The sequence below is a fragment of the Pseudoliparis swirei genome, chromosome 10, assembly GCF_029220125.1.
Source record: "Pseudoliparis swirei isolate HS2019 ecotype Mariana Trench chromosome 10, NWPU_hadal_v1, whole genome shotgun sequence".
NCBI lineage: Eukaryota > Metazoa > Chordata > Actinopteri > Perciformes > Liparidae > Pseudoliparis > Pseudoliparis swirei.
In genome coordinates this window covers 8,036,642-8,057,749 of record NC_079397.1, presented here as the reverse complement: position 1 = coordinate 8,057,749, position 21,108 = coordinate 8,036,642, and the positions used below count along the sequence as shown (strand labels likewise).

Below are 21,108 nucleotides of genomic sequence, written 5' to 3'. Positions count from 1 at the left end.
ACATATGATATACTCAACAGCATATATGGCATTTTACAATCACATTATTAACGTATATCTTAGTCTGTAAATACAACTCGGAAACACAGTCCTGTTTTGAAATGCTGAATTTGGTTCTACATGAAGAAATACTCAATAATACTAATACTTGTGCTGAAAAGTGATATTCAATACAATACTGAACAAATGAAATAGAATAGGGGACAATGAAAAGATCCAATCACCACATCTTGTTAACAAAATATTCTTGACATTTTTTCATGTAAATTATTGCCTAAAGTCAGTAATAAAACTTACTGCATACTTCTGTTGGTATCTTGTCTCCTGCGAACAGTCGCAGTACTTTTAACCATGGCCATGATTTTCTCAGTGCCATAACCTAACCTGTTTATAACCTAACCTGTCTGAAATTGACAGAAAAATTAATAAAACATGTTTAAGGCTCTCTGGTCCTCCATATCGTCAAGGCTATGTGTCTGCAAAGAAAACGGTCACTCAACTCATTTCCCCAACCTCTTGTTTTGATCACCGGGGAACATTACAAGCTGGTGTTACATATCAGCAGCAGATGCTACCTAGACAGAAACAGAGAATCTATTTAATTTCTAGAGGCCTAACATCATCTGATCACTCCAGAAATATGGCTTTGGTTGTTATATACCTAGACACCAATCGGTACAGATAAATGTTATGTAAGCCCTGGTGGTACAAAGATATTGTTCCCCCCCCCCCCCCCAGTTTTTTTATTTTATTTATATTTTTATTAGTGTTCAGAATCTCACATACACATATTTAAATTTTTCAGATTCTTTGTATAAAGAGAAGCAAAAAACAAAAAAATAAACACATATGCAAATAAAGAAACAAAAACAATACCATAGTAACAAAACTATAAATAAATAAAGCAGGGAGAAATCATTTTCTATAGAGTAAAGAAATACAGTCAGGCCATTTATCTGTGACATAGTTGCACCACTTTTGCCAGTGCTTAAGAAATGTTTCCGTTCTTTGGTTAACATGGGCTGTAATCTGCTCCATTCTGTAGATTTATGTTACAATGTCTCTCCATGATGTAATTGTAGGACACTCTGGTAATAACCATTTTCTGGTAATAGACTTTTTACTGGCCACCAGCATTGCATTTATCAAGAGTCTGTCCCCTTTCGGCCAGCCCCCCCAGTTTTTTAATATAGAAAACCATACATGCATTAAAAATTTGACTTTTATGATGTTATGATGTTTTAACTGTACACCAGAGTTTTTATTTTTTTACATTTGTTGACTTTAATGCATGTGTTCACAACAGTAATTTGCTTCCACGTTTACTGTATCTGCTTCTAAAATTGTTTCCCAAACCATCACTGGAGCTTTATTTTTCTCTAAGCTGTATATTGAGAAATAAGGTGTAAATGTTGATTTTTTAAAAGAACAATACCTATATTGCATTTCTACAATTTGTCTACAACCAATCCCGGGTTTCTTGTGAAGTGCAACCTCTTCCAAAGTAAAGCTAGAAAAATAAAAAAATAAACACTTTAATTTTCAATTCACATTTTTATTGTTCATCATAATGATACAGCATCACTAATACAAAAACACATCCCCTTTTGTTTGGGTAAAATTACAATTCTGAATGTTCGGCATGATCCACAGGAAGCAGAAACATGGAGCCAAAGTTTCTCCACTGATAGACGTCCATTGAGAAAAAAGGGCAGGTGGTGCTGGACAACTTTTTTCTGATCACTGACCAATTTATCTGGGGACTTGTCTGCTTTAATAGATCCACGAGATGACTTCTCATCTATGCCAGCACAACATATAACATTGTACATCTTGGCTCAATCATGCAAAAGAGGCGAAGAGATTTGTGAGAAGTGAGAAGAAATATTCAGAAATAAATATTCATCCAGACCGAATACCTGAGATACTAAAGGGTGGTGATGGGAGCATTCTAATAAAATATACGTGCCGCTTTTGGTCTTTTGTCAAATGAGCACTTTAAAAAAGACCAAACTCAACCTGAGGAAGACGCAAAGCTGTTGACCTCTGACGAGCAGAATATGCCAATTGACGGTAGGATGCTAATGAAGTGACAGCTAAACATTCATTAGGAAAAAATAAAAGCGAGTGAGCCAGATTGTTAAACTGGGAACAATCCATTATTGAACATTCATAGCGTGTCCTGAAGGGCTGCGTGGACCCCTTCGGTCATGAAGCTTGCTGACTTATCAGGCCATGGAAAGCTCCAGTTAAAGCAACTTCACGGATATAAGACATGGGGGGTTGAAGCGTTTTTTTCTGTAATCTACATCATAAGCCACAGTATGATAAGCCACTATGTATGAAATAAAGAAGGTTCTTGTGGATTTTTATTTATTTTCTATCCCATGGAAGAGGTATTCAACTGCGAGTTATCATAGAACATCTGCACGTTATTGACGTGCCATGTGATACATAGCAGAAGAGCCATGAGCTCTTTCGAGAACCTTCCTGTAGTGTGGTCACAAAATACTTTGGATAATCTCGTCTTGCACTGTTTTTAGAAAAAAAGCAATACTGTTAACTTGTGGCTGTAATTTCAACCCAGTGTTGATCAGCAGGAGCCAATCAGCTACAGACACACGTTGCGTGGTTTCTGAAACTTTTGGGAAAAGCGTGTCATAAAATAGGCAATTGATTAATTCATCCTGATATGGGGAGTTAACAAACACATCAAAATGGATATATAGAAACCACATTTTCTACAAATATACAAGCTTCAAATAAAGCAACAAAAAAAAACCTACTGTCATACAGCAAGAGAAAAAAATAAATCTAATACACGTTATATATATTTATATACTTAAACAAACTGGATTGCAGAAGACTTGCAAGGCAGAATCCCCAACAACCCACTCACAATGAGTGTCAGTGTACCATAAAATAACGATTATTTACAGAGCATATACATATGTCCAAAAAGACTATGTTTGTAATCCAAAAACATGCACATAATACACTATTTCATTTGAAATATCAATTTGTTTCATGTTCATAGATCCGCAAAGGATCTATAATTGTTATCCACTTTGGCTGGATGTGTTGGCGACAGGTAGCGGCTTCGGAGACGAGGTGAAATGAGGTTTTAGTGTTGTCTTGAATGATGTCACTAAAGGCACCAGTGTTCAAAGCCAATTTGAGAACAATGCAAAGGCACAATTTCAAAGAATAATTAATTACTGTTGCAAGTTTGATCTGATTATTGATTATGTGAATAATTAAAATTATGTCACTACGTGATAATCGGTTAACTTAGATTAAAAATGTTATCTTGGTTTTGTCAACAAAACAAATGAAGTGACCAATGTATTTATAGCGAAAAAACACACGATCGTAATTTTCTTGAACAGTTAAACTTAACGTTATCCATCAAAATGTAGATTTTTTAAAGCATCTTCAAAGGCAGAAATTGTAGAACTTTAGTGAAAAATTCGATACATATTTGAGCTGGTTTTACAGTCTTGTAGGTCAAAATTACATTATTCCGAAAATCATTACGACATTAGTTGCGTCCTCTGCATGTATCAATATTTAAACTAGCCCTGTTGCATCATGAGTGTCATGATGTGTGTATGTGTGATATTGTTGTTACTGTATAGTCGACACTACTCTTATGTCAGTATGCTAAAGATGTTGCTGGCTCCTGAAGACCGTTAGCTAAGCGTTGCATAACGCCTGAAAGCTAGCATGCAGGGCGTGGCCCGAAATGAAAGTCCACTCATCAGCACCTCTGAAGCTTTGAAATCAAAATGTTGGTTGAAGTTGTATGAAAACCATAATATTAAAATAGTCAAGTTATTGTTCTAGTAAGCGAGCTCTCTTCATGCCTAGCTAATCGCCTGCTAGCTGTAACGTTAGCTTCATAATTAGCATACAGACATGAAAGTGGTATTAAAAAAAGTGGTATCTAAAAATATCACTTCAAATATAAAATAAGGCATCTCCTTACATTAAATCTGGAGAGTAAGGGTTTTCTTTCAGAAGACAAAAAGATAGTATGGCACAACTTGAAAATATTTGACTATAATCTTAGCATCTTGAATTAGCGAACTGATTTTAAATTAGCTCTTTCACATTTAGATCTTGTTTGAATTTAATTCACTTTAGAATCGCCCAATAGCATTTATGTATATTTCGACCACATTTTTGCCAATTATTTATCAAAAATAACAACTTATGGCCCAATATGAAAGGACAAATAAATAATGTCAGCAGGTGTTTCTACTGCATGTTGAAAATATTCACTTCATGAAAACCTGAATGGAAAATGAAGCAAATTATGATATTTTGTCCAACTCTTTTTTTCCCCCCCGAAAAACTTCATTATGTTTATATTTCTGTTCAGATCCCTCTGTGACAGTAATACTGAGTGTGCATGTAGACTTTGATGAAGATTCCTGAATACATGTTGTAAAACGATAAACGATTTAACTTTTGCCGTTAGGAGATGAGCTGGAAAATACAGGCGTAGATATGTTTTCACCAAGCCTTTGTGTATGTGTGTGTGTCTGTGTGTGTTTGTATGTGCGTGTGTGTGCTAGCTCTACACACATAGTGAAACATAATGCTAGAAGTGCTCCTTGTTTCATGGAGGACGACACACTCCACCTCCGATTGTCTCCTTCAAGTACACAGAGGACTGAGGGACTCGAATTGTCTTTCCAGCCCTGCTTCAGGGGGATGGGAGGGAGGAGGGGCTGTACAGTATGTGTTTGTTCCGTCTCCTCACTGCTGTAAATATTAAGGAAGATAACAATGATTTCACCCTGTTGGTGGCACATTAACTCAATCTTGTTTCCCCCTCTCTGGATTTTAAATTATTATGTTTCTGCGGTCTCATCCAGAACTTTACAGCAACAAAATATTTTAAAAGGATAAAAAATTAATGACAAAGTCTCCAGTTATATTCTCCGGGGGAGCAAACTGAAGTTACCTTAACCCAGCGCAGCACATTATGTCCATATGGTTATGATTGATGTTTATGATTTGACCAAGGGAAGGGAACCACTGATGAACCACATTCCCAGATGTTGTAGCAGCTGAGGTGGGTGGGGAACAGGGTGCACTGTTACATGTGAATCTAAGGAGGGAAGAAGGGACTTAGTGGCCAACGCTGGAGCCTGGGGGGTTGTGGATCCAGTCGAGGGTGATGAGTGACAGGCTGCCAATCATGAAGATGACTCCCACGACCAGGAAGACGGCCGCCTGAGGGGAAAGAGACGGAGGAGGGGTTAATTGTGTGATGATTTACAGCAGGGTGGGGAGACTTTAGAAATATTTGACCAGTCAAATTTTAAAGTGTTATCTGCTGCTCGGGGAAAAGAGTGTGGAAAAACATACATTGAGAAAGACGCTTAGAGTGAGAGGGAGTGTATGTGTCATCACACTTACTCCGATCTTCTGCGGGGAGCGAAACGGCACTGACTTTACCAGGCGGATGTAAAAGGCAGCAGGGAGGATGAAGATGAGCATCGTGGCTGCAGAGGAACCTGCGGGAGAAAAAAAGAGAGTAATTCAGAACATTTTAATTTTCATCAAAGACAATTGCTCTTACAAATATTAGATATTGACGTAACCTTGTAGAGGAAAACAAAATACATAGAAATATTATTTTTTTAAAGAAAAACTGTTCCACAGATCCTTTCGTATATTACATTACATTACATGTCATTTAGAAGACGCTTTTATTCAAAGCGACTTACAATAAGTGCATTCAACCAAGAGTACAAATTAAGAACAACAAGAATACAGAAAGTAACATTTCTTCAAGAAAGTCGAACTACAAAAGTACCATAAGTAAGTGCCATTTAAGTGCCACTGAAGTGCTAATCTGTGCTTTAATCCAGATAGTCAGAAAAGATGTGTTTTTAGTTTCCGGCGGAAGATGTAGAGACTTTCTGCTGCTTTCTGCTGTACATCAGAGACTCACCGATGAAGCCGAAGATGTCCCTGATGGTGGGGACGAAGATGACCAAGACGTTGTTGAAGGCCAAGATGGCGGCGGCGATCAGCAGGTGGCGAATCCAGCTGAACTCTCGCCCGCTGAACAGCAGCGTGGTGATGGAGGAGCGGATCTGGGGGAGGGAGGGAATCATCATGAAATCATTATAACATAAACTATTAAAAGTTGAGCAATAATTTGAGCATTGTTACTTTTCTGCGGACAAATAAACAAACAGCAGCAACAACAGTCTGCTGGCCTTTGCCCGAGGCTGATTCTCAAACTTGGCCATTGATAAAGCGTGTCAAGTGCTAGGGGTGTGTGTGTGTGTGTGTGTGTGGAGATCACAGCTAAGACGCCTGGCGCTGCTGAGCCACAGGCAGCCTTATTCAAGCCTACAGTGGGTGAAAGGTTGCGGGTATCAGGTGAAACCCGAGGCTCCGTGGGCTCGCAGGCCACCGAGGGGGTGGTTACAAGGAGCGGAGCTTATGGCGCTCATTGAAAAAGGCACAGGGGATTATCTCTCATGGCGTAATGGCAGCATGGGATTGCGTCAGCCGGCAGTGAGAAGAGGGCGGGGTTGCTTGCAGGGGGGAGGAGTGTCTTTACAGAAGCAGCGAGTAAACCTGCAAGTAGTGTCACTTGCAGGTTTAAATAATCAAATAATCTTGCTTCCTCTTTTATTTACTAGTTACACAGGATGGTAGATGAGGGCCACCAGTCGCCATGACACCAAATTTCATTACAGCTCTGGCCGACACTTGTATGCGGAGAATGAAATAAGACCGCCAAATGGAGTTTAAGTGGAAAGTAACTTTTTTTTCTTCTTCTTTCTCGCAGTTAACCTGAACAGGACGAAGCATGTGCATTCCAGAGCTGCTGCTGGTGGAACACCACATGCCCTCTGTCTTTGTAACCTTTCAAGTCGGACTTAAGCACACGATTTATATCCAGTTAGCATGGCACAGTGGAAAAAACATAAATCACATTAACTAGATTCTCCCCCCCCCCCCGTCAGATTGAACCGAGTGACCTCCGTCGTGAATGTGAGGTAGAATATACACTTTTATTAATCCCCAAGGGGAAATTAGTTCTCTGCATTTAACCCATCCTTAGTTATTAAGGAGCAGTGGGCTGCGGTGAAGCGCCCGGGAAGCAACTGGGGTTCAGTGCCTTGCTCAAGGACACTTCGACTTGCAACTAATGGGGAGAGCGGGGATCGAACCCACAACCCTGCGGTTGCAGGACGGCCCTCTTACCCCACTGAGCTAAAGTAGGCATCGGGATGGCTACTGTGCTTAGCTGTCCACTCCCAAAAAAAAGTGTCTCCACAAAACTCATTTGGCATGGGAGATATTGACAATAATGTCTGCATCCCTGCTCATATTCTACAAAAATGCCCTCTCCTCCCACCCGTTGTTGCATAATCAGGCCCGTTTGGAAACTAGAGCCTGGACGCGGCATTTCTCTCAGAGGCCCCAAACTATTCAGCACCCGACTGTTACCTGGCGCAAAGCCTTTGGAGTTCATCGTGTGATATTTGCACACTATTTTCTCTCCAGACTCTTTACCTGTTGGAGGCTTGCACACAGTCTAGGGATGGAGTAGTCGTGAGCCACAACTGGGTTCAGCCGGTCAGTAACAAACCTGAGACTTCGATCATAGCTACAGTATGTAAGCTTGCTAAAAACAAATCCTTTGCTTGCAAACAAGGATTATGATAAGTCTGGAGTCGTGCACGCATGGAGGTGCTCGAGCATTGTGTAAAACGAAAGCAGCAGACGCTATGTGACAGCGGTTAAATATAACACATGCTGGGTGTGAAACGACATGCGGAAGAGTCCCCTTTTCAGGAAAATGGTCAACAAGAAACGCCACATCAACCCCAAAGAGCTACTTGAAACTACACAGCCAAACAAGAAAGAAAGGAAAATAATACCTATTTCAAAAACCTGCACTAAAACACATTCTAGAGCTCCAATTGCCTCTGACTAGTGGACTGAGACAGTGGAAAAACTCAAGAATGTTTATTAATTACAATACCAATTCAATTCAAATTAGTCTCAGAGTGCTTTACAATCTGTACACATAGACATCCCTGCCCCAAAACCTCACATCGGCTCAGGGAAAAACTCCCAAATAACCCTTCAGGGGGAAAAAAGGGAAGAAACCTTCAGGAGAGCAACAGAGGAGGATCCCTCTCCAGGATGGACAGGTGCAATAGATGTAATGTGTACAGAAGGACAGATTTAGAGTTTAAATACATTAAATGAATATGACAGAGTGTATGAATAGTTGGTAGTAGGCATATTCCACGATGGAGACCTCCACGATCCATCAGGCAGATGGAGGTAGAGAGGAGGAGTGGGCGGAGTCTCAACAGTGGGCGGAGTCTCAACAGGGCAGTGGCTACAAACTTTCATTGTCCAAATGCACATCACAAGTTCAAGCTAATGAGGAACATTTAAGCTAACGCGGGCCGCTGCTGCTTCTAATCACACGCAAGCTAGTTATTTCTATGTAATTAACAAGCTAAATTTTAGCTCCATTTTTGAAATGGTGACGTCATTTACTACATTATTGTTGTGTTAGAAAACTAAAAGACAGTTCCACTTTTTGAATTATTATTTAAGATTAATCAGGAGAAACCAGCCAGCTTATGAGGCTTCTGAGAGAAGCGCTCGAGCGAGCGCTACGGTCTGAAACGTTACTACGTGAGACGACAAGGTGGCGGTGGCGCTGTTATTTGGCTCGTTGGCGGCCTTCTCCCAAGGTTTCAATCTCCAGCTGGAGCCTGAGAACTGGGACATGTTTGACTCCACCTTTTCATTCTGTACTGGATCCTGCAAAGCCCTATACGATCTGGCCTCTGTTAGCATCCATCCGTCACGTGACTGCAGACTCAACACATATCTCCAAACTTACACTCCCCCCCCCACAAACACACTCACACTCCTATCTCATGGAGAAGTTCTCCGTTGGAGCCAAGAATAGTGTCAGACAAAGCTGTTCTCTCGAGCTGAAGGTAGGCAGCATTTCCATCGCAAAATGAAGGTCAGGAGGATTCAAGGCCAGATTCTCAAATGTCAAGCGGAAAGTTGGCAGAAGGCGACCGAGTGCTTTTGATCAGAGGCCTCAGGTGCGTCAAGGTCGGCAGTCTTTCGACCACGTTACCGCAACGATGTTTAATTCACCGCGAGGATGGCGACGGTCGGTAAATTAAACATTCCCGACATTTCTAACCAGAAATTGGGGCCTGAAATCAACTTTATTACATTTCATGAACGGCATTAGCGAAGGTCAGCCATTTTACATTACTGTCATCCATGCAGGTAGAAGCCAAACCATTTTGGGGCTTTTTGGATTCCCCTAACTCCCCCACACCATCGACAGTGAACTCCAATTTTCTTGCTTTTTCCACAAACTGACATCACAGGAAATTTATTCTGAATGTAGCCAAACTGGCATCTCACACAACAAGCATACGAATGTATCGGAAACCAAAAAATAATTATCTGGCTTGTTTAACTCGTGGATGCATGTTCTTTCTAATACTCTTCATTTGCCTGACATTGTTGTTGTTGTAAGCGGCTGCAGTGGGATTCGAACCCTTCGCTCTTTTTCTTTCCCTATCCGACGCTCACCACAGCTGCTTTGCCGCATCCTATTTCATCTTGTGTTTCTCCTTCCTTATCAAATGTTTATCCCCTCTGTTATCTCGGTCCTCCTCCCTCTCCCCCCCCCTTGTGCATTTCATTTACAGTTGAAATGCATTCATGCTGATGCGCCATTGGAAACCAGCTGGGTATCACACTTCCACGTTCTAACACTCATGAATAAGTTTGTACCGAGAAAAGAACAGACGTGCATGTCGGCACAACACCAGACTAACTATGGGTTTGCCTGTTAGATATTTTATCAAAGTATCAAAAAGGCACACCTATTAGTAATCTGTTTGGACTTTTATACCATATTGCTGTTACATTCTGAACAAACGTGCCCCATATGGAAACTGGGCAATCCTGTACAATTTTGATAGATGTCCCTTTATAAATGTCACCGCAGCAACATTAAAAAAGGGACACATTTTACACAACTCATCCTTGTGCAAGTCTCTAATATTCCCCAATGGGATTCATGTATTCTCCCACAGCTGCCATCAGACAATCATGGGATTGTTCCTCACCATCTTTGATTCAGATCCACATGCAGATTTCTATCAACTCTATTTATATTTAGAGGATCCTGCAGAAGCCACTAAATACAAATTAAATCGACTCCGATTTGTGTTTCTGCATGCCCCTGCCCACCCCCCCTTGATGCAGACTGACCCTGTCTCACTGGCTCCGCCTCTCTATCTTCCTGAAGACTGAGGGTTTTTCCACTGTCCACTCTGAGCCTTTAAACTTCCACTGCAGAGAGATCCTCCCCCCTCTCCCCCGTCCCCCCTCCCCACCCCCACATACTGAAAAAACAGCAGTATCAGCCACAGTGTGTGTGTGTGTGTCTGTGTTTGTGTGTGTGTTTGAGATATGGGATGAGAACTATCAGCTATATGGCTACAATGAAACAAAATGTGTGTGTTTGGATATGAGCCAGCTCAGATGAGTGTGCATATGTATAGTCTGTAACTATGTATCAGCGTCTAGACATAACATGCTGCATCATTCTCTGTCAGCACATCTCCTGTGACCGAATATCAACGTCTGTGCTGCCCCCTGGTGGCAACCTTCTGTGCATGCAGCTACTTAACAAATGATTGAGATGTTAGCAGATGTTTGTCTTGTCTTCACATACATCTGTGTGTGTGTATGTGTGTACTAGGGCTGCAACTAACGATTATTTTGATAATCGATTAATCTGTTGATTATTTTATCGATTAATCGATTAAAAAAACAAAAACACTAATTTTCAACCCTTTATTCAAAACAGGGTCCGTACGGTCATGGAAAACCTGAAAAAGTCATGGAATTTTTAAATGGCTATTAGCAGGCCTAGAAAAGTAATTGAAAAAAATAAAATCCCCAAATGTTTGGAAAAGTAATGCAAATTTGTTTTATTCAAATGTTAATTTACACGGTATATATACGGTATGCTTTGGAATTCTCATTGTTATTTTAAATACTACATCTTCTCACTTGTTCATGTATACACAGAGTTTTCACAAAATGTTTAATCATGGAAATTTGGTTTAAAGCCATGGAAAGGTCCGGGAGATCCACTGGTCAGCAGTATGAACCCTGTTCACTGGTCATGTGGATGAACCCTGTTCATTGGTCATGTGTATGAACCCTGTCACAAACAGACTGACAGCGGTTTACTCTCCTGAGTTGGCTATTTATGGGATAAACGCCTAATACGGTGAGGGGGCGTGGCTTATCTCCGTTGCCTTTCTCCATGGAAACATATTTTCAGCCATCCGCCACGGAATAAATTACCATGTTCTCTACGTTATACTCTAGTGGAAATGCCACACACGTCGTGACATGTAGCGCCCTGGTGTCTGGGTTCATAACGTCACCCGTAGGCGCACTTAGCTCCGTGAATGTCTCCGACTACGTGAATGACTTCCGCATCCAGCGCCACGTGAGCAGCAGCAGCCAATTAGATTCATCAACAGCGGAGCAGCTCAGCGCTGATTGGCTCTCACAACGCAGCGTTCCGTCTCACTCCGCTCTTGTTTCTCCTGCGCCGCTCTGCGCTCAACTCAACTTTGTTTATACTCCGTGACTTATTGAGCGCCGTAATAATCGCGCGACACAACGAATCGATAATGAAATTCGTTGCCAACTATTTTAATAATCGATTTTTATCGATTCGTTGTTGCAGCCCTAGTGTGTACGTGTGTGTCTGGTGTGTACACATGTGAATGGAAGCTAAAACAAGGCATGCAATTAACTCTGGCCAGCAGCCATTTTTGTTCCCCTCATGTCAGACGAGGGCCAAACTAAAATTAGCTTGTGCACATATATGGGGTGGTAAAAGGAGAGGAGTATGCATACGTATGTGTAAATGAATGTGACCACGAGTCGGTAACTTCTGACCTCAGCTTGAGTGAAAAATGGGGAAAGAGGCCCAAAAAAATAAGAAAAAAGAAAGAAAGGCTTTACTGTTGAGATCTCAAATGTGCGTCGGTGTTATTGAGAGGCGTGGCCGTTTATGACTTCAGCCTGCATGCTCCGGCATCTGAGATGACAGACGCGAGTCGAGTGCCAAACCGAACAGCGTGTGCTTTTCTTTTTCTTACCACACTGCCAGGAAAAAAAGAAGAAACCAGAAAACGACGACCAATAAAAAAAGTACAATCGACTGTGCAGCAAACACAAGACACAGTCTGTGAGCGAAATGACCCAAAGTGGCAGTCAGGTGCTCCTGAATGAAAGGTTTGACAAGGAGCTGGTTGGCGCCGGGTGGAGCGCGGCAGCCAGATGCCTAATTACTAGGGCGGTGTATGTTTGTGTGTGTCTGCACAGCGTGTTTGTGCGCTCTGACGTGAATCAAGTTATATCAGTGGCTCAAAATAAAAAAGTTAATTGCAACATCTTAGCCTTCCTGCTCCTCTGAGGCATCAGACGACACAAACTTCCACAGCTTTGTAAGAGTGAGTGTGTGTGATGTACTCACAGGGAACAACACGATGGGGACCGTCAGGGTGACGGCAGTGAGCACAGCCAAACGCACCAGCAGCAACATGGTGTCAAACTTATACACCTTGGTGAAGGTGTGGAGCAACTCTGCCTCCACGTTGTCTGTCGGGAGGAGAGACAAAGGCAAAATGGAACACTTTGTAAACAACAAGACGAGACGGAAACAATGGAAAAAGCTAAGTAATGGGATCCATTTCCTTCCAACTAAAGTAAGCAGAATATGTTCTCTCTGGCCCGGATCCGACCCTTTTGCTTGTCCGGTTCCCCTGGTCTATAATATATAAATGTGTCCACGATATATCGTTATACTATCTGTCCATTTGTGTCATTTGCACATAATAGATTCAAACCTAAGGATATTTTGTACGCACACGACAGCTACTTTTGTGCTGGGTTGCCCTTACCGAAAAAGGTGAGGTAGCCAAACAGTGCCGACATCATGTACATGATGAGCATCATCATGATGGACAGATTGGAGACGTTCTGCATCTTTTTCCGGCTGCGACTGTGGAAACGACATTTAGAGAGTTCACATCGCTTCTAAAAACAGATATCGGGTCGAGACTTGCAGGAAAGAGAATCTTCCATAATTAAGATGCAGATTGAGCTTCTTCTCAACTGATACATACTCTTTAAGCTCACTATAGATGGGCAGGACCTCAGGGTGGCAGACAAAGGCGAAGGCCAGGATGGGCACCGTGTACGCCGTCTGGAGAGAAAAAACAATGTTTAATGTCATGTCATTCTTCCAGTATGTAGCTGTTGGAAAGAAACATCTAACAATAGATAGTGCTGTGTTTCAAAGGCTCAGGATGAAAAAGAGGAATGGACCGAGGGACACTATCCCTTTAAAACCCTGGGAAAAAAAACATAATCCTGTGTCTGAACTTCTAAAACTACAACTGGCATGTGATTAAAAGCCCTTTAAATAGCACAAAAGAAGCAGGCAGTCATCTCTAAACGGACTGCCTTCCATTCCAAACATTGTGAAAACCAAAACCTCTCTGAATGCGTTTACCCAATGAGAACATAATGCTGCGTATGTTATTCGTATCCTGATTCATGACCAAGTGGGCGCAGACACAAATCCTTAAACACACCAACACAAAATGTCAAAAGGCACCCTCAAACAACCCCCACCTTCACCAAACATGTCTCGGCTCATTCTTGGTATTCTGCTTGTATTGGATTTAGTTGTGAGATGTGTTCAAGGCCACGTGTCTGGAATTGTTTTTGATAAACACAGAGCGTTCACGTGGACGGACTTTGTGTCCACGTTCTCCCTCTTTCACAGTTAACCTGAGAAAAGGAGACTTAATCCTGGCTTGAAAAGGTATACCAACCATTGTGTACATTGACACACCCTCACAAAAACTCTGCATTTCAGTCACACCCTTTTAAACCTTTTGCGATTGAGACTTAACCCCCCCCCCCCCGCATTCACAACACTGCGCGTGGGACGAATGCTTCTATGCCCGGCGCTAATCTACCGCACCTGTGAGTTGAAGACAAAGTATTTGGGCGTGCACATCTCCTCGTCTTCGGGGCGGGGCTCCGCGTGGACGCCCGTGGAGGAGTGAGCGTCAGGGCTGCCAAGCAACGCCGGGGAGACGTCGGCGCGGGAGAAATCCATGTGCGCCGTGCTGTTCCGCGGTGAGTACAGCCCCGACATGTCGGAGGCGTTCATGCTGAGGTTGGACGAGTGCTGGTAAAAGAAGGGAAGAGGGCAGGGCAGCTGGGTCTTCTTGTAGATCATCTGGGAAAAGACAAAGTGGAGTCACGAACGGTGCACTTTAAAAAACAGAAAACGCCCTTCACAAGAGTTAGCGTTGTGGCGGTAGTGTATATGCTAGCTTTACATTTACAGTCACAGGTTTCTCAATGGGACACTCAGACAATGTAACACACCCTGTGGTGGCCATATTGGAATGAGTCCAAATGACCAGACATAAAAGGTATGTGTATGTGAGCAGGTGAGCCCAGATCACATACTGTATGTGTATGTGAGCCCCAGATCACATAAAGGTATTCGCAATTGTTTGTTCTACCAGAGTTATGTCCTTATCAACTGTGGAAAAAAAGCTTAAAACTAAGTTTATGCAATAATATGCATGCTTTGTCTTTGTTATTTTATTTTTTGTTTGATCTTTGATAGAGTAATGTGGGTTTCTTAACCCTAAATTAAATAGATGTTATAATAACAGGGACATTTGCTTACATTCAGATCAATGCATGTACAATACTTTTACACTTGAATAAACAATAATCAAACGCAAAGACAGTTATTTAACAATATGTTTGGGAGTAGTTACATATATACAGTGTTACAGTTACAACTGGTGCTCTTTTTTTTTTAGAACTGGTCGAACCGTTTGGCTGAGATGTGAGTTTTCTTATCATACTATTTATTTAGTCATTGGGCTTTACAAAATAAACCTGACCTGACATGAAGCCGCATAGTTTCTGTGCAAACCCGAACCACGGCAGCGGTTTTGGGCCCCAAGTATCCTGTACAAACTAAATATATAAATAATGTGTTACAAGCTAAAGACAACTAAAGTAATTAGTGTAGTAGCGGATATTAACCTCTAACAAATGCAATGCTCAGATTATTAGGTCTCCTTCATATAAGACCAAAAAAAACGGACCCGATTCAAGCGTGAGGGAATTTCTAAGAATTCCAGCCCGACACGGTCTGAACTGGCACGGGTCAGATGAGATACTCAGTACTGTTTTATGAATATTGTGGCAGCTGTGACTGATTTGGCCTCGGCTGCTGGTGATTGGCAATTAGTCAGCAGCCGAGGCCACCCTTATAAATGCTCCCACTTGAGAGTGGAGGGAGAGAGGTGAGCAGAGGCACGTGTTTTGCGGTCTGCGCGGTGTCGTGTGAGTGACGAATAAATATGTCGTTGAACAACACCTCGTGCGGTCTGGCGGATCATTGGTGCTGGGGGGGGGAACCCACGGGTGGCGGCCTCGGGCGTGCTACACTGGAGCCCAACGTGGGGCCCCCTGGAACCCAGCGCCTGGAAAGGATGCGGCCAGATCCGGAGGTGGAGCTGATGGACAGCTTGGGCCAAATGCTGGCCAGAATTGAGGAGATGGGGCGGGCACAGGCGGAGGAGAACCGCCGGTTCCTCAAGGCCTTCCTGGACCCGCCGGTTATGTGGCCGAACCCGCCCGGTTCGGAGCTGCCGACCTCCGAGGCCCAGGAGCCGTCGGAGCTGCCGAACCCCGAGACCCAGGACCCGTCGGAGCTGCCGACCCCAGAACCCCAGGACCCGTCGGAGCTGCCGACCCCAGAACCCCAGGACCCGTCGGAGCTGCCGACCCCAGAACCCCAGGACCCATCGGAGCTGCCGACCCCAGAACCCCAGGACCTGTCGGAGCTGCCGACCCCCGAGGTCCAGGAGCCGTCGGAGCTGCAGACCCCAGAGCCTCAGGACCCGTCGGAGCTGCCGACCCCAGAGCCCCAGGACCCGTCGGAGCTGCCGACCCCAGAACCCCAGGACCCGTCGGAGCTGCCGACCCCAGAGCCCCAGGACCCGTCGGAGCTGCCGACCCCAGAACCCCAGGACCCGTCGGAGCTGCCGACCCCAGAGCCCCAGGACCCGTCGGAGCTGCCGACCCCAGAGCCCCAGGACCCGTCGGAGCTGCCGACCCCAGAGCCCCAGGACCCGTCGGAGCTGCCGACCTCCGAGGTCCAGGAGCCGTCTGAGCTGCCGACGACCCATGTTCCCCGGGACCCGTCGGCGGAAGGCCGACCCTGGTTCCCCGGGACCCGACGCCGCTACCAACCCCTGATCCCCGGGGCCCGTCGGCGGCGCCTGTTACCCCTGCCCCGTCCCCATCTCGGCTGGCTTCAGCTCCCCGTCCCCCCGTCCCAGTCGACCCCAGAGCCCCACGTCCTGAGCCCGGTCCCACAGAGCCCCCTCCTCCCGAGCCCGGTCCCGGTCCCCCAGAGCCCCTCCTCCGCCCAAGCTCTCATGGGGGGGGGGAGGGGGAGTAGGCTAGGCCGGATGGAGCCCCGGCCTAAATCGAGTGGTGGGGAGTGTGGCAGCTGTGACTGATTTGGCCTCGGCTGCTGGTGATTGGCAATTAGTCAGCAGCCGAGGCCACCCTTATAAATGCTCCCACTTGAGAGTGGAGGGAGAGAGGTGAGCAGAGGCACGTGTTTTGCGGTCTGCTCGGTGTCGTGTGAGTGACGAATAAATATGTCGTTGAACCAAACCTCCTGCGGTCTGGCGGATCCTTGGTGCTGGGGGGGGAAACCCACGGGTAGCAGCAGCAGTCGTGCTACAAATATATTTTGTAGGACAAAAACGGTTATCTGAATGGATTATGATGTCTGTATCTCGCCAACTATAAGGAGCAAAATTAAGTATTTGGCATCTATGAATTCATAACAAGAATATCCAAGATATGTACACATACGCAGTATAAAAAAAGCCCCCAAAATAGTTGCTAAATGTGCAAATTTTCACGTGATGAAAAAGAAAGTCAGAGGCGTAAGGTGTAAGAGGACGTACCAGGTTTTACAGACATCGGACTAATCGTAATTTTGTTGCCATGTTTCCTTATCGTACTAAATGTGGTCATCGGGTACAACTGGGACGCCTGAATCCCACACAGACCTCATGTTTTTTGGAATTCTTTAAGGGAGTTGAACTTACCACACACAGGAAGAAGACCATGCAGCACAGGGAGAAGCCGCTGGTGTAGCCCAGGTAGCCTGTGTGTCAGAAAGCAGCGGTGAGTTACTGGTATCACATCCTGTTCTAGGTTGTCACCCACATCCTCAAATATAATGTCTAATAATAAGTCTAATATGAGAGGCGTGAGTGAAGCCTTTCAGGTGATCGGACGGATGACGAAAGCATAATGTGCATACCGACATCTTTATCTCTGTTCAGACACATGGCTTTGATTCCATTTGTGTTTTTATGTCTCACTATTTTCATGACATAACCTTATGCATTGGGCTCAGTGGGCAGCATCCTGGAGCTGCCAGTTGAGTCGTGTCTCACTTTAGCATTCATAAATTGCATCTGGGGAGGGGGGGGGGCAGAGCTGACTGCATGCTTTATGGCAGTGTTGCGTTACCGTGACTCCCAACTGCGAGAGCTGACTAAGGGCTCCGGTAAGTGTAGCATTACTTGGTGGGGGACAGACAGCTGCAGGAACTTCACACCACAGGAAGTGACCTGGATCCCGCCGCTTAGAAATGACCGGCAGTATACTAGAAGTGTCTGAATTACAGAGCATGTGGCGAAATAGTATTCAATTCAACGGTGGAAAGTGAGTCCTTACCCAGATTTTTGAGCAGAGACAAAGGCAGGATGATTCCGATGGACACAAACATCACCAGGTAGTTCCCGTTCAAGTACCACTCACTGCAAGCACAACACATGAGGTTAGGAGGAGCTCAGGGCCACGACTGTATATACACACACGCACACGCACACGCACTCACCCAGAGATTTCTTCCAAACCCAGAAAGGCTCGGATCACCTCGGGCAGCTCGTACTTCACGATGAAGAGGTAGCTGGACATGGCTGCAAAGCATGACGGAGAGAGCGCTTAGGGTTTGAAAACGTTGCCTTTGCGTATAAGATGAGATACTCAGGCAAAATGCACTGCCTACCGCCAATATTCTGCATGATTATGGATCCGAACGCCGCGATTTTGCCAGGCCAACCGAATGCTCTTTCTCCCAGCTTCTCGTAGATGAGGGATCCTGCGGCGGCGGACAAGTTGGATAAGTCAAGGAGAACACTTCACATGTCAAAACCAAAGTAGAGACAATGGGAGTAACAGGAAATACGGAATAGGTGAATTTTACACCGTCAACTCTAAGTTCACTAAATCTAATGCTGCCAAAATCAGGAGGTGCACCAATACCGAATTATAGTGTTGCCAATTTTGTTTTAGAGCAGAGGTTTTCAGCGATGACATTTGTATGAGAAGTGTAGGAGGTCACCGTGACGCCATTGGTTTGCGGGCTACTCATTTCAAGACCTGAGTTTGGAATTTTGCCCCCTTGGCTCTTGCCCACAGTCATCTTGTTTTTTTTGTGTGACCAGAAGAGACACCAATAGTTTGAGAGTACAATGCGAAAGTGTAAATGTTGTGAGACAAAAACACAAACAATTACCAGACTGAACAAAGCGGAAGCAAATAGACAACCACATGGTATCTCTGCCCAGAAGCATATCCTGCTCAAGGGTCTATTTGACTCTAAATGGAACCATGCAAAAAAAAAGAACATCATGCTGTATTGAAGAAGACTTGAAACTGATTGATTATCTACAGATGGAATAAATCAGTTGAGTAGGTTAATTTTCTCTTAGATCTTTATACAATCTGATTTTTGCAGCCAGAAGAGTCGTCCCCTGCTGGACATTATTCCCCTGCTGGACTAATGCTGGACATTAGACAAAGCAGGGGGGCGACTGCAAGTTTAAAGCATTTTTTAGCACTATTTAAACTTGGTGGTTGCAAACTGTTTTTCTAACCTTTTCTTTTTGGCCGTGTGACCCCTTGTATGTCTATAAATTGTCAAAGACATCGTTTCATTTTAATAACTTTTAGAGGCCCCAAAGAGGTAAAAGCATTGAACATTGAAGAATAAACATGATTTTGTGCAGCAGCATTTGGTGAACAATCTGAAGCTGATTTAATGTACCCACCTCCTTCTTTAGCTGTCATAAGGAGCAGATGTACAGAATATAAGGAGAGGATGGCCACACCGACGAGGAGGATTCTGCACAGAGAGGGAAAGCAAATGTTCGCAAAACGTAAACATTTAAGCAACATGAAGCATGAAGTCAGCTTTGGTATCTTAAAGGGAAATAAATAAGAGGAGTCAGGAGGTGGTCTTTGTGCCAGTGGCGTAGGAAATGTATGCGTTACCTCGACTGACAGAAGATGACAGGAGTTTGTTATTATTCACTTTTCTGCTTTCATTTTTCAGCAGCCATTTCAATATTTCCCCACTGAATTGACGCCGAGCTTCTGCTCATGAGGCGGCCATGCAGCAGGGGCATGGATAGTGGACAGGGGGGTGGTCGGGGGCTGCATGGGCGGGATGGAAGGGTGTGGGGTAACAGCGGGGTGTCGGATGTTGAAGGGCACCCATGAGCGCTAATAATGCATGAGAGAAAGGGGCAGTGGAACTCAGACGCTCCTCTGTGGAAGAGCTGCTCTGGATGGATTCATTCAATGGCAGGCAGAATATTTAATTAATAAGTCATCACAGCTGACAGCATGATGAGGCTGGAAAGTTTGGTTTCCCAAGAACGAGGAAGAGGTTGAGTCTGGGTCAGTATCACATATGAAGCTTTGTAGGTGGGTTTGTGTGCTTGAATTATGGCCCCTCCAAGTTTTCCTTCTGCGGAATCTGGTTGTAAAGTTTTACACATTCACTTCCTCACCGCAGACGGGTAAAGTTTCAATAAAACCATCAAAACTCTATTAAAGTGGTGGTCGTTTATGTGTTTTTAATGACTAGTGTGGATGAATACGTAAAGCCTTCAGGTCAGTCACATGAAATATACAATACATCAATGACATGTTGCAATCGTACAAGTTGCAATGGTGTCGTAGTGCTAATTAATCATTATAAAATAAAATAGAGAGTGAAGGTTTACACTCATCACACACGCTACCATTCCTCCTACGGCTTCCACCCAGTATGGTGAAACAAGGCCCACCACATAATCTGTCTGCAGGACAGTTTTGTTAGGTCAAATTGCTATGAAAAGATAAAGTATTAAAAGATATAAGATGAAATAAGATAATCATTTATTAGTCCCACAGTGGGGAAATGTACAGGATTACAGCAGCAAAGGGGTAAAGTGCACACAAGACATAGTAGGATCAATATACTAATATAAAGATGACTGTGCAACTGAAACCAGTGTTATTTCACTACGCCTGTAGATTGTTTTGGGACTTTCTGGATTTTAGGAAGAGGGTGTCAAGAATCTTTTAGGCGTAATAAACAATATGTAAAAAACGTGAATAAGTGCAATGCTGTCAGGTTCTTTGGTCGGTACTCACGAAAAGAGCACGATGCCGGTGTTCGCCATGGCGTAGGACAGGCCCAGGATGCCGCTCCCCATGATGGCGTTGCTCAAGTTGAACACGGACATCCCGAAGGAGGTGTGGCCGGGATGCTGCTCGGAGAGAGAAAAGAAAGCGGGAGAGAGAGATGAAGAATTAACACGATTAACAACGCAGAAAGAGTCTGCTTTTGAAAATAAAATCCCTCTCCCTCTTGATGACGCATTTAAAACTGGAAACAGATTTGTAGTCGTTGCAGAAGGAGAGACGGTTTGACAGCGGGTAAAAAACTACACATGGCTTTAATGCCAATAGTAAATTCCTTGTAACACACAAGTAAAAATACACCCTGGCATTCTCTTATGTGGTTTCTAACTGTTCCTCAGTGCGAGTTACTACGTTTTATTGACTGGA

At 44.1% G+C, this 21,108-nt stretch overlaps 1 protein-coding gene across 2 annotated transcripts in view; it reads right to left on the bottom strand.

Annotated features, from left to right (window-relative positions):
• Window positions 1-1,534: 1,534 nt before the first annotated feature.
• Window positions 1,535-21,108, bottom strand: part of slc38a4 (solute carrier family 38 member 4) — a 39,748-nt gene continuing 20,174 nt past the window's right edge. For both annotated transcript variants that reach the window (XM_056424693.1, XM_056424692.1), the window contains exons 4-16: window positions 20,692-20,807; window positions 19,320-19,393; window positions 18,275-18,367; window positions 18,104-18,185; window positions 17,941-18,023; window positions 17,304-17,362; window positions 14,123-14,383; window positions 13,257-13,336; window positions 13,032-13,132; window positions 12,605-12,729; window positions 5,969-6,113; window positions 5,431-5,528; window positions 1,535-5,244 (exon numbers count right to left, since the gene is read on the bottom strand). In XM_056424693.1, the coding sequence (XP_056280668.1) occupies window positions 5,140-5,244; window positions 5,431-5,528; window positions 5,969-6,113; window positions 12,605-12,729; window positions 13,032-13,132; window positions 13,257-13,336; window positions 14,123-14,383; window positions 17,304-17,362; window positions 17,941-18,023; window positions 18,104-18,185; window positions 18,275-18,367; window positions 19,320-19,393; window positions 20,692-20,807 (1,422 nt within the window). In that variant the 3' untranslated portion in view covers window positions 1,535-5,139. The remainder of the gene's footprint in view (window positions 5,245-5,430; window positions 5,529-5,968; window positions 6,114-12,604; window positions 12,730-13,031; window positions 13,133-13,256; window positions 13,337-14,122; window positions 14,384-17,303; window positions 17,363-17,940; window positions 18,024-18,103; window positions 18,186-18,274; window positions 18,368-19,319; window positions 19,394-20,691; window positions 20,808-21,108) is intronic.